This window comes from Nannospalax galili, unplaced genomic scaffold, assembly GCF_000622305.1.
Source record: "Nannospalax galili isolate Female #2095 unplaced genomic scaffold, S.galili_v1.0 scaffold1437, whole genome shotgun sequence".
Taxonomy (NCBI): Eukaryota; Metazoa; Chordata; class Mammalia; order Rodentia; family Spalacidae; genus Nannospalax; species Nannospalax galili.
This window is the reverse complement of record NW_008341050.1, coordinates 1,958,655-1,974,119: the sequence shown is the minus strand read 5'-3', so window position 1 is coordinate 1,974,119 and position 15,465 is coordinate 1,958,655. Positions and strand designations below refer to the sequence as shown.

The 15,465-nt window shown below is 50.8% G+C and overlaps 2 protein-coding genes across 2 annotated transcripts in view; one reads left to right on the top strand and one right to left on the bottom strand.

The window, feature by feature from the left end:
• Cdh23 (cadherin related 23) overlaps nt 1-15,465 on the top strand; it is a 426,621-nt gene that overhangs the window by 317,368 nt on the left and 93,788 nt on the right. Inside the window, exons 28-30 of the mRNA XM_029565149.1 lie at nt 1,057-1,205; nt 13,378-13,438; nt 14,204-14,352. Of these exons, the coding sequence (XP_029421009.1) occupies nt 1,057-1,205; nt 13,378-13,438; nt 14,204-14,352 (359 nt within the window). The remainder of the gene's footprint in view (nt 1-1,056; nt 1,206-13,377; nt 13,439-14,203; nt 14,353-15,465) is intronic.
• CUNH10orf105 (chromosome unknown C10orf105 homolog) lies at nt 2,244-7,769 on the bottom strand. The gene is made up of 2 exons (XM_008836644.2): nt 7,604-7,769; nt 2,244-4,243 (listed from the first exon to the last, which is right to left on the bottom strand). Exon 2 carries the CDS (start codon nt 4,236-4,238, stop codon nt 3,861-3,863), a length of 378 nt encoding a protein of 125 aa, XP_008834866.1. The 5' UTR covers nt 4,239-4,243; nt 7,604-7,769; the 3' UTR covers nt 2,244-3,860.

Genomic DNA, 15,465 nt, shown 5'->3' with positions numbered 1-15,465 from the left:
GCTTACGTTTGAGGGCCAAACCTATCCTGCAGGCACACTCATCTGACCAGTCTGATGTTTAGTAAGAAACAATACTCAGGGAAAGTTTAAAACTTGAGAGCTTTATTCACAAGTTCATATATTCAGTTTCTTTTGAGAAACTAGAAGCCTGGTGTCCCTAGACCCATATTCTACTCATCCTCTGTAACTGGAGCAGAGGACAGCTGCCCTTGAGGTGGCTGGCCCAGGTATCTCACATAGGTTCCTCCCCCTTCAACCCATCCTACCTGTGACAGCTGCCTGCATCTTACCACCTGTGTGGGACCCACGCAGGCCTGAACAAATTAACGCAAACTTCACGACTTAAAGCAACGGAAATGGTTCTGGAAGTTCAAAATCAAGGTGTTGGCAGAGCCACAGTTCCTCCATGGGCTCTGGGCAGACTCCTTCCATGCCCCTCTGTGGCTGGTGGTCACAGGAATTTCTCAGTTCAAGGTTCCATCTTCATCTAAACACCTCTTTGTGGGTGGGTGGGTGGTTGATTGGTTTTGGAGACAGGCTCTCACCAAAGTACCCAAGCTGTTCTCAAACACCTGGGCTTTAGTGGTCCTCCTGTCTCAGCCTCCCTTGAGGGACTACAGATACCCACTGTGCTCAGAAGTGGTTTCTCCTCTAAGGACACTTACCACTGGGTATACAGAAAATGGATAAAAGGACTTTAACTTGATTACCTCTTCAAAGGCCCCTCTTCTGAAGTGAGTTAACCTACACAGGTTCCTGAGGATTCAACCGTTCAACTCACCTGCTTGAGTGCCTTGGTTAGCTTGCCTGTGACTTGGGAAAGTGAATGGTACCTGCCTCGCAGGGCTGTGATGAGGACTGAAGGAGTTAGAACAGTATCTGTCTGGGATATGGTATTATCTGAGCCCTGGGTATTGTTGATGTTCTTTATTATGTGGAAGAAGAAAGAGCCATCCCTTGCAGAGGCTGATGTGGGACAATGTGACTCAGGCTGGTGGCCTGGAGTGCACAGGCCCGGGTGATCAGACACTAACACCTGTCCTTCACCTCCCATAGACAATGGTCCTGTAGGCAAGCGGCACACAGGTACCGCCACGGTGTTTGTCACTGTCCTGGATGTGAACGACAACAGACCCATTTTTCTACAAAGCAGCTATGAAGCCAGCATCCCAGAAGACGTCCCTGAGGGCCACAGCATCGTGCAGGTAGGTGGCAGGCTCAGTCCTCAGAGCACTGACCCAGTGACACCATGGCAGGAGGGGTGGGCACAGGGTGGGCCTGTTGCTCTGGAAGTGGCTTGTACTCAGGAAAAAGGGAGACTAAGTCCCTCCTGCCTCCCAGGAAGACTGGGCTGTGTTAGCTGAGGACAGGGCCCTGGCTTGCCTTGGCCTCCTTCCATCCCAGGGCTTTTCAGAGCAGGGGAGAAGGGAAATCACACTTTCTGAGAAAGGACTGGAGGAGAGAGAGCCAGGGCCCAGCGAAGCCAGAACAGAGCGGCTTTCACAGCTCCTTGGCCAGGCTCCCCTCTTGGAAGAAAGCAGGCGGAAGAAGAAAGGGCTCCTTGGCCAGGAACAGGAGCCACAGCTAAAAGGGAGAAGCTTCCCCCACACAGCCCAGGCCTCAGTTGCTGGGGGGACAGGGAATAAATGGCTTCCCTTCAGCAGCCTCCGGGTTTTCCACTCCACCCGAGGTTGAGCCAGTGAGCCCAACTCAGCAAAGCTGGGCCTGCCACTGTGGCCTGCTTCCCAGTTGGGGAGGGTGGAAGAGGGAGAGATAGGAGTAGGAGGGTGCCTACCTCCCTGGGTAACACCCAGAGTAGGCAGTTAAGGAACAGAAAGCTGACTCTCCAGAGTTCAGGAAGTCTAGAGACATGCAAGAGTCCAGTGAATGACTCCAGAGAGGAGGCGAAGGGGCCCTCCCTCTGACCTCAGCTGAAGGAGGTAAAGAAGCAGGGAGGGAGGGTGAAGCCTTTGGCAGGAGACTGGCCTGCTTCCTAGCCACATAGCACTGGATTCTATGTACACGTGACTTGGACCCACATCCTAGGGTTCCTGAGTAACACAGATTCCCTGCTCTCCCTGTCTCTGCAGAGAAGTTCAGAGTCTCAGGGCACCTTCTCCCAGGCCCTGTAAGGAGTGCCCTGCAAATGGTCTTCCTCTCCGAGGTCACCTGGATGTAGAAGGAAGGCATAGTAGCCTCATAAGGCATAGAGGCATCATAGGGGAGACCAGGGCTCTGTGTGGAGCAGGTACCCATCAGATTATTGGTGCTTTGGGGATTGGGGATGCAATGAAGCTGGGACAAGATCCAGCTCTCTGCAGCCCCTGGGCTTGTAGGAAGAAGAGAGATAAGACTCTGCATGCTGAAAGCCTCCCCCAGACAAATGAGCTCCAGGCAGGAAGGCATTTCCATGGGAAGACAGCAAGTTTTACCAAGTGGGTACCAGTAAAGCATAAGCCACAGTCAGGGATGATTGATCGTTCAGTTGCCTGAAGTCTTTGGTCAGGATGAGGCTACGAAGATAAATTGCAGCCAGTTCCCAGAGCTCACTTCATATTGTGGAATGGGTATATTCAGCACTAGGGGGCCAGTGAAGGCTGTGAATATAGGGAGTGATGAAGTCAGAGCTTAGTCCTTGGGAAGACTTGGCTGGCTGTACTGTGGGCAGCCCCATGATGAGGCTCCAGGCCACCTGACTCTGGGACAGAAGCGGCACAGTTCAGGTTGTCTCTGCCCAGTCTCCAAATCTGAGATGCAGCATAAGTGTTTGGCCTTGGAATGGGAGATGGGAGGCTTGGGATTCCCAGCATCTCACCCTGGGATGGGCCTTTGACAGGTCAGGCTATAAAGCAGTTGCCACAGCACACAGAGCACACTTAGTGTGGTCCAGCCCTCATCACACAGCTGTCCTGGGAGGTCTGAGCCATACTGAGAGGGGGCCACCTCCTTCCCAGTGAGACATGGCACCACTGCAGTGCATCCTCAGAATCCAGGTGCTGGCCTTTCAGCACTGGCAGTGGCTGGGCTTCCATCACACTGCCTCCTCCTGGCTTCTGGCAGCAGCCATTGTCATTCTTGTTGTTTGATTTGATGGATTTGAATCAGGGTTTCACATTGCAGCCCAGCCTGACCTGGAACTCACTATAACTCAGGCTATCTTGAACACACAGCAGTACCTCTACCTCAGCCTCTTGAGTGCTGGGATTATAAGTGTGAGCTACCACACTCAACTTACAGGAAGCTTCTTAACCCATCCGCAGCCCCTCCTGATCAGTCCTGACAATTCACATGGAAGGGGGCTACTGAGACAGCTCCAGGCTTGTGATTTGACATCTGCTACTCCGCTTGGCCCTGGTCAGCAACCAGACATCTGACCCCCCAGGAGGGGCAAGAAGACCAAGAGTCTGGATCCCTTTTCCTGGGGTGCTGGGTTAGCATAAACACAGGATAGTGTAGACCCTGGGGTAGGCCAGTGTCCCACTTGACTCAGGTGCCTTTGGTCTTCCAGCAGCTGTTCCAAGTTGGGCCTTCAGAAGATGGGATTGGTGAGGCTCATGTAGGGGGCAGGGGTGCTGTTCCTAGGAACAGTAGGTACCCAGCTCTACCCAGCTTCCAGGAAAGGGTTACAGATTAGACATGGAGACCTCAGGATAAAGGCCTAGACACCTATGGATGGTCATCTTTTGATCCAAGCATCTGTTAACAAGTGGTATCAGGGGGCACGTCTTCAGGGTCCTCTGGGAAGGACATGGGATGGACTACACAGGGAAACACTGGGGGTGATGTAAGGTCCAGGGTGTCCAGACCACTGGCCTACGGCCCATAGTACCAGTCAGGCCTCTGTGTGGATGGGCATGGTATCACATCTTGGTGGCTTCAGTGTGGTCAAAGTCACCATCAAGGCCTGACAGGGCACACTGCTGGACAGCAGGCTGGCCTCTCCGGAAGCTATGCAGGGAGCGGCGGAGTGAGCCCAGTCGCTTCCAGAGTCGGAGCCTTGGCTCACTGGGGCTTTCTGGGTGGTGTGGCATGCACTCCTGGGTCCTTTTGCGGCCAGGGTCCAGTGCAGTTGGCTTACATAGCATCATGAACAGCAAACAGGACACCAGCAACAGAAAGATGCAGGCCAGGCCGATGAGAGCTGGGACAGGGTCAATAGCCTCAGCAGGAGTCCCAGGAGTGGCAGGAACTGTGAGGAAGGATGGTGGGCTGGGGAGGCTGGAGCCCCCTGTGCTCATGATGCCTGCAAGGACACAAGACAGAGGCTCAGGGCAGAACAGCTGGACCCCAAGCAGGAGTGCACAAGACGTACCTGGGGAGCACCAACTGGGGGAGGGGAGGCTGAGCAGTTTGTTATTCTCTCTCATTATGGCCCCGTGTCTTAGTTAGCTTTTTATTGCCATGATAAAACACTGACCATGAATAACTTGGGGAGGAAAGGGTTTATTTGGTTTACATGTCTACATCACAGTTCATCATGGAGGGAAGTCAGGGCAGGAACTCCAGCAGGAACCTGGAGGCAGGAACTGAAGGAGAGACTATGGAGGAATGCTGCTGACTGGCTTGCTCCTCTGGACCATGCTCAGCCCACTTCCTTATACAACCTAGGACCACCAGCCCAGGGGTGGCCGGGGCCCTCCCACATCACTCAGCAATCAAGAAAATGCCTCACAGACATGGTCACAAGTCAGTCTGATAGAGGAAATTCCCCTAATGGGGGAGCAAGCTGACAACCAAAGCCAACCATGACACCCAGTGACAGGTTAGGACCGTGAGGCTAGAGAGGTAACAGGTCAGAGGGTTCATCACACACAGCTAATAATTGATGAATCTGGGTCTGAACTCAAGGCCTCTTTCTACTACAACCCTACGTAAAAGAAACCATAATAAAAGCTTTTTGGCATTTTAAAACTAATTCTCACCAATTACCATATAGTCTTAGGCCTAGAGGGCTAGGATCTAGGACCTAATCTGTCAGTCAGTTAGTTGTTCAGTGACCAGGAGCAAGTCAGAACATAAGATGCACACTGGGCGTGGTGGCGTGCACCATTAATCCCAGCCCTCAGGAGGCAGAGGCAGGTGGATCTCTATGAGATTGAGGCCACCCTGGTTCACATCATGACTTCCAGGTGGACTGTGACTAGGGAGACCCTGTCAAAACAACAACAACAACAAAAACCAGAATATAAAACCAGACACTAGAGTGGGCTAGCGGGCTGTGGCCCAGGGGTACTACATGGGTGTCTCATTGGGCTCTTGGTATATTTTTAATTTAATTGTGATAATTTTTAAATGAGACTTCCAGCCAGGTATGATGGCACATGCCTTTAATCCCAGCACTAGAGAGGCAAAAGCAGGCCAATGGATCACTGTGAGATCAAGGCCAGCATGAGATGGTCTACATAGCAAGTTCCAGGCCAGCTGGAGCTACATAGTGAGACTGTCTCAAAACAAAAACAAAAACAAAAAAGAGATTTCCAAACCAGATAACCAGGTGTGGCGGTACAGACCTATAATCCCAGCCCTCTGGATGTGGAGGCAAGAGGATCAGGAGTTCAAGGCCAATTGCAGCTTCATAGTGAGTTCGAGGCCAGCCTGAGTGCTGTGGATATCTCTTAAAATGTCAGAATTTCACCACTATCCACCCTGGTACCAGCAGCTGGACAGGGTGCTGGACCACATTTGGCCATACTCCCTGAGGCCCACCACACAACTCTTTCACCTGCCCAGACCCATGAATACTAATGTTGCTGTTTTCTGATGCAGTCCAACCTACTCCCAGAGAAACTGGGGCCCAGCCAGAGAAAGGCTAAGCCCAAGGTCACATGGGCTTAGAGCAAGACCAGGTGTCCTGGCTCCAGATCCCATGGCCTGCCCACTCCTCTGACCCCCAACCTTCCCTGAGCCCAGTGATCCACTCAGGCACAGGTGAGAAATTAAAATGACAAGGAGTTGACATAGTGGGACTGGAACCCTGGCCTGCAGCACATCATTCACCTGCCAGGTATTTCCTGTCCCTTTAGAGAGCCCCATGGAGAGTGTGTAGCAGATGGTCCTCAGAGGTGGAAGATGGGGCTTAACTGCTGCTCTGACATGACTAGGTGGCAGATGACAAAGGTCCCAGAGCCTTGCTGCAGGTAACACATGACCAAAGAGGACAGGTGGGCAGCTCTGAGGAGAGCATCAACTAATCCCATAGCCTCAACTCATGGTACTGAGGGCTGGCACACAGAACCCATGTGCCAGGATTTTCCAGCTTCTCAAAGGAAGCAAGAAAACTTTTAAGGTAAACATTCCTATTATTTAAATAATGGCAATTAATTCAAATTTGTTTAAGGCAAAGAAGAAGAGATAGACATATAGCAGAAGGCCAGAAAAACTTGGTTCCAAAAAAAATTGGGCATGCATTTTCAAATATCGGATATGCCTCAAGGCTAAACAAAACACACCAAGAAGGTGTCATCCAGCTGATAAGCCTGCATCTGTGGTCTTTGAACTGCACAAACCCAGGACAGGAAATCCAAATGAAGGCCTAAAGAAAACTCAGTCCTTCTCTCTGACTTTAGAATTGCTCCTGAGGGCAAAGGAAGAACAGCTTCCTTCCGAGTTTGTTCAGTATCTCCCTCAGGTTCTAGCACTGAAGCCAAGCAGCAGGAGAGGCTCAGTCATGCCAAGGCCATGCCTGTAGCCGTGAGGAGTCACAGAACATGGTAGCCCAGGCCCCCAGCCCCTGGAGCCCTTGTCCCATTCGGGCACTCACCAGCTACTCACAGGTCACAGAACATGGTAGCCCAGGCCCCCAGCCCCTGGAGCCCTTGTCCCATTTGGGCACTCACCAGCTACCGCAGGACTCAACTCCTGGCTCCTGTGTCCAGATGACTGAGGGCATCTAGAGCTACCCAGGCACCTGGGACTGGACTCTTGCCCACCCCTCCCAACCCTTGAAGCCACTCCAGTCTGGAAACTCTGATGTCCGTCTCACTGCCCAAGGCCTCCACCCTCCAGGCCTTCCTGGAGTCTCAGCTGGAGGAGGGATGGGGTGTGCCCTCTGCCATCCCCCACAGAGAGAAACCAGCCATCCCTTGGCCATCAGCGCTCAGTCTCAAGTTTCATCAGGGAAAGACCTCCATCCTCCTAGCTGTGAGGCTGCAGGCCAGGCCCCAGAGCCAATTCGGAACAGACAGAATTTGCTGTTATCAACATCTAAGCCATTCTGGTGGCAGCCAGTGACTGACATGTGCCTGTAAACATCCAGACACCGGCCCAGGAGTTCCAGGAAAGCCCAGCTACCAGGTTCCCTCAACATCCTCTGCCCTTCAGCCAGCAAGAACAGCTATTTCTGGAGGAAGCTCCTACAGACCAAGCAGGAAGCTCCCTACTGGAGCCCTCCTCTGGATACATCTCTCTGCAAGCTCCTTTTAGAGCTCTCTTGCTTCCCTTAGAGTTCCACAGAACAAAAAGCTGTTCTGTGGCCTGGCCCAGCAACTGCCCTTCATGGGACCTGGTTTCTGTTCTCAGAGTAACAGAAGGACTCCTCAGATCTGAGCACAACCTTGCATCCTCCCAAGTCACCCAGCAAGGGCATTCCCCCAACTTCTCTTACCTGGCCTTCTCTGTAGTGTCCCAGCACTGACCTCACAGCCAGCCCCTGGAGGTCTGCACTGTCAGTGGCAAGGACTCTTAGCTGTCCTAGGAGTCCCAAGGTATAACATCCAGCTGGGACCCACCGTGCCCTAAGTTCCTCCGTACCTACAGCAGACTGCACTTCTCCCCTGCTTTCTGGCTGGACCTGGCTTTGCAGGAAGAGTCCTGGCCTGCTTGGGGGAGGGGACAGCTGGGAGGTAGGGATGGCAACTGGGTGGGAAGAGAGGGGAGCCCCCCTTCTGGCTCACTCCAGCCTGTCTCCTTGGAGCCCTCTCAGGAGTGGAAACACTGGTGGGAGCAAGGGGTGGGGTTAACTGTCTCACAGACCCGGGACTCCCACCTTCCCCCTTGAAAGTTGGAATGGTTTGGTCGGCTATTCAATGCCTGCCAGCCCCCAGGTTACCAGGGAGAGGGTCTACAAACTGAAAGGCAGTGGCAGAGGAGCAGGCGGTGTGATGGGCCCTGGAACCCCCACGCCCATCCTGCAGGGTCCCTAGGCCCTGTCTTTCCAGGCTTCTTGGAAAAGCATCTTTATTTTGAAGGTATTGCTGCAGAAGTAAGGGCCAAAGGCAGTTTTCAAAGCTCAAAGAGCTTAGGACTATGGGGCAGCCAATGACAAGTCACTTTGGGTGGGCCACCAGGGTCTCTCCACCCCACCCCCATTACCCCATGCCCCTCCCCCAGCCTATCTTCTTCCTAGAAGCCAAACTTCCCTGGCAACTGGCTGCCTGCTTAGGAACCCAAGTCTTGAGCAGCTTCCCCCATCAGAGGCCTCCAGGTTCCCAGAATGCAACATGAAAAGTAGTCACAGCTATACCTGAGGCTTATGCCTGGCCCCACACTGTCCTTCAGAGCCCATGATCACACAAAAAAAGTCTTGTCTGCCCTCCCTAAAGTGGATAGGTGCCTTACTATACGCAGTTAAAGCTGGAGTCTTAGGAATGAGCCAATGCAGCCCCACCCCACCTCACTAACAGATGATAAGGCTAAGCTCCAGGGAGATGTGGTCTGCCCAGGGTTACCCAAAAAGTTAGTGGTGGGTGGGAACCTGGTGTCTCCCTAATTAAAGGATAAGAACCTTCACTGCAGATAAATGGGGGTCCCAGTGTCTCTGTGGACTTCATCTTTACAAGCAGCAACCCTCTTCTGCCCTCTTCTCTGGAAATGCGTCCAATAAACAAGATAGGAAAGTTTGTGTTAGTGCTTTAAGTGGCAGGTCACAAAAACCTGATTCAACCTTCCTTGGCAGAGGGGAGCGGGGTACTAGAGCAACACTGGGATGATCCAGAGGGTCAAGAGAGAGATCAGATACAGCTGGGCTTCTAGAATATCAAGGATCAGAAAACTAAATATTGCAGTGCTGTGTGTTACAATTTTCATCTGGACTCACTGAGGATCAACTTAGTGTCCCTCACTAGAGATTTGCTACTAAGTCATTCACAAATTCAAAAAATATGTGAAAGGTCAAGTGTGGTGGCACATGCCTAGAATCCCAGCACTTGGAAGGAAGAGGCAGGAAGATCAGGGGTTCAAGGCCAGCCTGGACTACTTGAGATCCTTTCTCAAAACAACAACAAAAATAAACCCTACTCTGTGCCAGGGACTAGTGACATGACAGTGCACAAATCCTCTTCTTTCGGGGGAAACAAGAACAAACATATTCACTCAGAATAGGGCACTGACAACAAACCAAAGTGAGCTAATAACTTTATTGGGATTATTTTACAGGAGCATAGGTGAGTCAAAGATACTGCATCACCAAAAAACTCACCCCAATAAGGGTGTTAGCTCACAAAAGCCACATCTCTGGAGCTTAGAGCCTCTTCAGTAACTACTACTGTCCATTAGAATTAATTAATTAATTAATTAATTAATTAAATGTTTGCCTGACCAAGGCTGACAGCAGCAATAATCTATAAGCATGAAAATACATGTTTGGAAGGCTATTTGTCAGGCAAATCACATCCATTAAACAAAACGATGGCTGTGGCCTTGATTCTGGGACCTATGATCTCCCCGGCCACATGCTTTTATGCTTGCTTACAGCACCAAATGTGAGTTCCATCTTGTAGAGTGGGTTTTAAATCCAATGGTAAAGCAGGTGCATCTATAACAGTCATGCCACTACTGCACCAAAGGAGACATTTAGCCTGGTATGATAGTTCTACAGCAGACAGGGTCCATAATGGAGTAAGAATGACACTTCTCCCTTAGCAGCCTGCATAACGCCTTCCAGCACTACAAAAGCAGGCCAATGGGGAGGGTGCTTCCAGCTCAGTCCCAGCTTGATTTCTTCAACCAGAATGTGTAGTATCTTCCACAATAGGGACTTGCCATCTAGTGCTGCCATGTAACCAAGAGCCAACACAATAGCCCATTTGGTGTGTGAGGCCTCAGGGGCCTCCCTGTGCCAACAACTCATCTATCACTCAGATGTTTAATAACCTTGTGGCTTTGTGGTGTGTCTTTTTCCACCTACACAGTGTAACATCATTCAAATTCTTTACCTGTTGTCTTTACTGATATTCTAGATGATTTTCAGATCTGTAAGACACTCAAGAGTTGGTATTAGATAATGAAATCTCTATATAGAGGGTGGGCAGGGCCTCTGAAGGCCCACCCACATCCACTGCAAGCAAGATCCACTACAACATGGAAAGATTTCATCATTTGTGTCAGTTGCCCCACCCACCCCAGAAAGCAAACGGCAATGTTGAGTACAGCATCATGGATGGGGATATTATCCCATCGGACTCTCCACAATCCACATTCTCCATAAGCCATCCTACCTCTTACTCCTGGGGCGTGCCTGTGAGGTTGCTATGCATCTCCCTGCCCCAGAGGGTAGCGACAGCTTGTACCTCCCAGCCAAGCTGGCAGTGCAGGGAGAGCAGGGCCATGTTGTCACCTGCCATGGCTGCTACTGGACTGATTCCCTGGTTCTGGCAGTTTCTGGGCCAGTTCTGTGACCACTGACTCTCTATTAGCCACACCTGGATGTTGAAGGGGCCCCAAAGTGGGTGAATAATCTCTATCCATAGTATACATTTTTTATAAAGAATTTCACTCTGGAGTCCAGGCTGACCTAGAACTTGTTATGTACATAAGGCTGGCCTTGAACTTATGGCAGTCCTCCTTCTCTTGCCTCCCAGGTGCTGGAATTATAGGTATACGCCACCACCCAACCCCGTATGGGGGAAAACTCCACACAGCATACTCTGGGAAGGTAACTGCCCACCCACTGGACAGTCGTGACCTTTCCCACCTGTATCACTCTGTCGTTTATTCCTTCTTTCTCCCCTTTTGTGCCCCTGCCTAAGCTTTGAGGCCTTCTGGACGCTCACTAGCACAGTATTTGGCCTTCTGTTGCACCCTGTGTCAGTCATATTTTCCTCTGGTAACTTTGATTCAACATAAATCTTGCCACATTTGCTTTTGAGACCTGAACATACCCTTTGTTTTACCCTTGTTTCTTGCCTTCTTTGCTTTAACACCTTACAAAGCCAGTTCCTAAGCTGGTCCCAATCGTTCAGACCCACCAGAGCCTTTCCCACTTTGTAAAGACCACATCTCACCATGGAGCAGGGCAAAGCTCCTGAAGCCCATACCAGTCCTCAAGTCCCTGTTGGATCAATGTCTTTTGTAACTCTCCAGTAAACACAAAGCCATGAACTGGACATTGGGCACCACCTCTCACGTGCCCAGTTCCCTCAGTGATACCTGCCCTTCCTCTGTTGTCTTCCAGTCCTGATATCCATGGAGACCTAGGCTAAACATAGCCAAGTGTACTTACCGGCTCCAGTCCATTGGAGACCTCTTTCTCTCATATTGCCTCAAGTTGTGCTGTCGTCCTTTCAAGGACAGATGGGTAGTTATATTGCTTAATTTCTGTTCTTCTACATAACTCAGACTGATTGTCTCTGCTTCCACGCCCTACAGCCTCACAAGCCAGGTGGTGAAAGGCTCTTTTACTCCTTTTTGAAAAGTTTTTCCCAACTGAAGCAGTTCAGAGGCTGAGTAGTCCCTGATTATCAGTCTCCTGTACTGGGCCATTGTTAAGGCTTCTGTCTGCATGCTGAATCATAGATTTTTCCCTTCGTATTAAAGGTTGGGCCTGAGGGGCATCTTTTACCTTACCCTCCTATTCTGTCCATGGATTCCAGCTCTTTGGATCCCAGGAAGGACTATCACAGACATAACTTGTATTCCTTCCCTCCTGCCAGCTGCAAGAAACAGCAGGCTGACTCCCCCCACTCATTCTCTGTTTTCAGTATTTTGCCTGCCACACCAAAGGCTACTGTGGAGGTTGGCATCCACATGTCTCTCTTCCCATTGCAGTTCTTCCCTTACATAGGAAAGTGCTTTCTGAGCAACACGGCTGAGGCTCAGTTGCATGTCACCACCCACAGCAAAGGCCACGTAACTGGTAGCTAATGTAGTCTGCTTTTGAGCCCATCCAACATGTGCTGCTTTCACACTGTGATCTATTCCATAGTCTATCAGCCATTTGAGGCATGTCCTTACACTCAAATGGCAGACCCCATTCTTCAAGAAGGCATGCTACCTAATACTACACAGAGGAAGATGGCTGTCCTGGGATGCCCCCAGGGACACTCCACTATCAGATGAGCCAGCTTGGTTGTTTCTTTTCATCCACTGTAGACAGCATCTACCACCATCAGGGTAAGGAAGTATACCATCCTGTACCATGTGGGAAAATGTAGCTGTGTCAGGTTTGCCCCCACAGATGTCCCACCCTGATGGACCAGCCTCTGCTGTGCATCTCACGACAAGTACCATGCAACTGCTTCTCACCAAATCGGACTTGCTTCTTGTTTGGATGCTGTCTTAGTCACTTTTCCGTTGCTGCGATAAAATGCCCAACATAAGGGAATTCCAGAGGGATGCAGTTCATCATGACAGGGAATACATGGTGACAGGAGCAGGAGGCTGGCTGGTCACATTGCATCTGCACTCAGGAAGCAGAGAGAGTGAACAGAAAGCACAGCCAAGCTACAAAGCCCCAAGGCTTATCCCCAGTGACCCACTTCCTCCAGTTCCACAACCTTCCTAAACAGTGCCACCATCTGGGAACCAAGTATTCAAACACGTGAGCATAGGGGACATTATACATTCAAATCATAATAGGTGCCAATTCAGTTGCACAGTTGTTTTTTTTTTTTTTTTTCTGGAGAGATGTTGGCAAACATCTGTTCATCCCAGATAGGAAACTAATAATAAAACAAACTCCACCAAAGGCTACCTTGGAGGACCAATAAGTTTACAGGCGCTTGGGTGAGAGGTTACTTGCAGTTCGTGGGAAACTCTTCAGTGGAACTGCCTGCAAGTTGGTCAGGGAGTTCAATGGACAGTTTCTAATGCATCTTCATCCATACTGGCCTTTTCAGTGATGCAGCTGCTTTGGTAAAAATGTTCCTAAGCTGCCAAGAGTCTCCCAGATCATGAAGGTATAGGGTGCCTCTTTCAGTCTGGACCAGAGTGTGATGGTGAAATTCCTTAGCTGCTCCCTGTCCCACAAAAACCTGGAGGGGAGGGGTAGGGGCAGAGATGGGCCCTTGAGTGGGGCAACATAGGTCATAGATAGCAGAATGTCCTTGTGGACAATAACAAGTATGTGCACACATACCTGGGTAGGAGTAAAGAGGGGCTGCACAAACAGCTTCCCTCCATGCCTTGGGATTAGGAATAACTCCAGTATCTCCTCTCCTTCAGCTGAAAGCCACAGATGCAGATGAGGGCGAATTTGGACGTGTCTGGTATCGTATCCTCCATGGTGAGTGAGCAGCCACGGATGAGATGGGAGGGACAGCCACTGCCCTGGGGAGACATTTCTTTGGCTGTTCAGATCTGAGGTCCAAGTGCTATACACATAAGCTGGGACCCCAGAGAGGAAGTGGGATCTTCTGATTATTTGCACTAAGTTGAATATATTCTAAACAAGAGTGGTATATTAGATTGTCTTGTTCTCAAAGTCCCCACATCCTACAATGTTCCCAAAGCTGTCACCCTGACAGAGGGGGCGTTGGAATCTAGGACAGCTCCCATGAAGCAACTTGGGGATTCACTCTCATTGGCTCCTTTCTGAGCCCCTCACTACAGCCAGAGCATGAAACCTGTTTATCTGCTGGCTTCTAGAATCAGGGGTGAAGTCACCCTGCATGAACTCCATGGGCTGAGTGTGGAAGAAAGTGGGTCTCAGAGGGAAATCAAAGGCTTGGGTACCAACCCCACCCAGTCTAGTCTGCTAAGTCCTGGATTCACCCACCTATAGACAAGGTTTGGGTCCAAAACCCTTCTGAAGTTTCTAGAAACCTTCCTCTACCCCATTGGAGCTATAGGTACAGGGCCAAGGGCATGGCCCCCGCTTTCACGTGAAGAGGCAGATGAATCTGTCTCCACACCCCACCTTGTTAGGTCATTGTGGGCTTCAGCCAAGTTCCCAAAACCTGTGAGCAAGACCAACACACCAAAGGGCCTGAAATTCACAGGCATCCAGCTTCTGGCCCAGCCCATTCATCTTGTGTGTCCCTCCACACAGGTAATCACGGCAACAACTTCCGGATCCATGTCAGCAATGGGCTCCTGATGCGAGGCCCCCAGCCCCTGGACAGGGAGTGGAACTCCTCCCACGTGCTAATGGTGGAGGCCTACAACCATGATCTGGGCCCCATGAGGAGCTCTGTCAGGGTGAGGCCACAGCTGGACTACATGTGGCCATCAGTTGGCCAACAGTTGGGGCATGGTTGGGACAGGCCACTACTGGTTTTGGTGCTAACATCTGGGGCTGGGAGTTTCGTTAGGAGGCCAAGGGCCCAACCTAGCCAGGAATCTTGGAATTGTCCTTTTGCTCTGTACCTCAGTTTCTCCAGCTAAGCAAGGGAGGACAGTGGAGCCCTCACCAATCTATCCCTCCTCTCCACAGTGAGCTGAGAGGTAGATGCCAACATCATTCAGCCTGTCTTCTGGATCCAAGTTCCATACTGTTTCTATTGAAACTGTTTCTAAAATATTCCCAGCTACCCTACTAAACTGTTCTTACATACCCTCACTAGGGAGTAGAAGCCAAAGGATCTTCTCTAATGAGAGAGAGAGAGAGAGAGAGAGAGAGAGAGAGAGAGATTTGTTTTGCACTCTTCCCCGTGTCCACTGCCTACTTAGCAGCCCAAGGCCCCTTCCCCTAATGTGGCAGGAAGTGAGTCAGAGTACTGAGGTCCCTGTCTTGAGTAGGAAGAGGTAGGAAAAGTACAGGCAGGGACTTTTACACAGTTTGAGAGGAACTGAATCAGCTGCTTTTATCAGCCCGTCTCTACCTGACATTTCCCCAGGCTGGAAACACTGAGCAGGACCCACCTGGCCAGCTGTCACTGGAATTACTCAGGGGACACTCCTTCCATGTACTCATGATGAAGGCCTACAACAAGGATCTGGGCCCATGCAGAGCTCTGTCAGGGTGAGCCCACAGCTGGACCACACATAGTCACCAGTCAGCTGGCCACCAGCTCTGCTCTTGCCCATCAGTTTTGCCTTAGAAGAGATAGGAGATAGCACTGCCCCACACTCTCCCCAAGGAATGGATTCAGTAGAGGGGGTCAGGTCCCTCAGAAGGTCCTTCTCAGAGCCTGATGAATGACACAGGCCTGGTTTCCTGAGCACGCACCAGGCAAGCTGTGACTACCGTGTTCCCATGCATGTCATGTTTTTATTCACATTTATCAACAGGCCCACGGCAGAGCCTGCCCTTTGTGGGCCCACTTCGGGTCACAGAGTAGCTGATGTCAGTGAGGCTCAGGCTGGACTCCT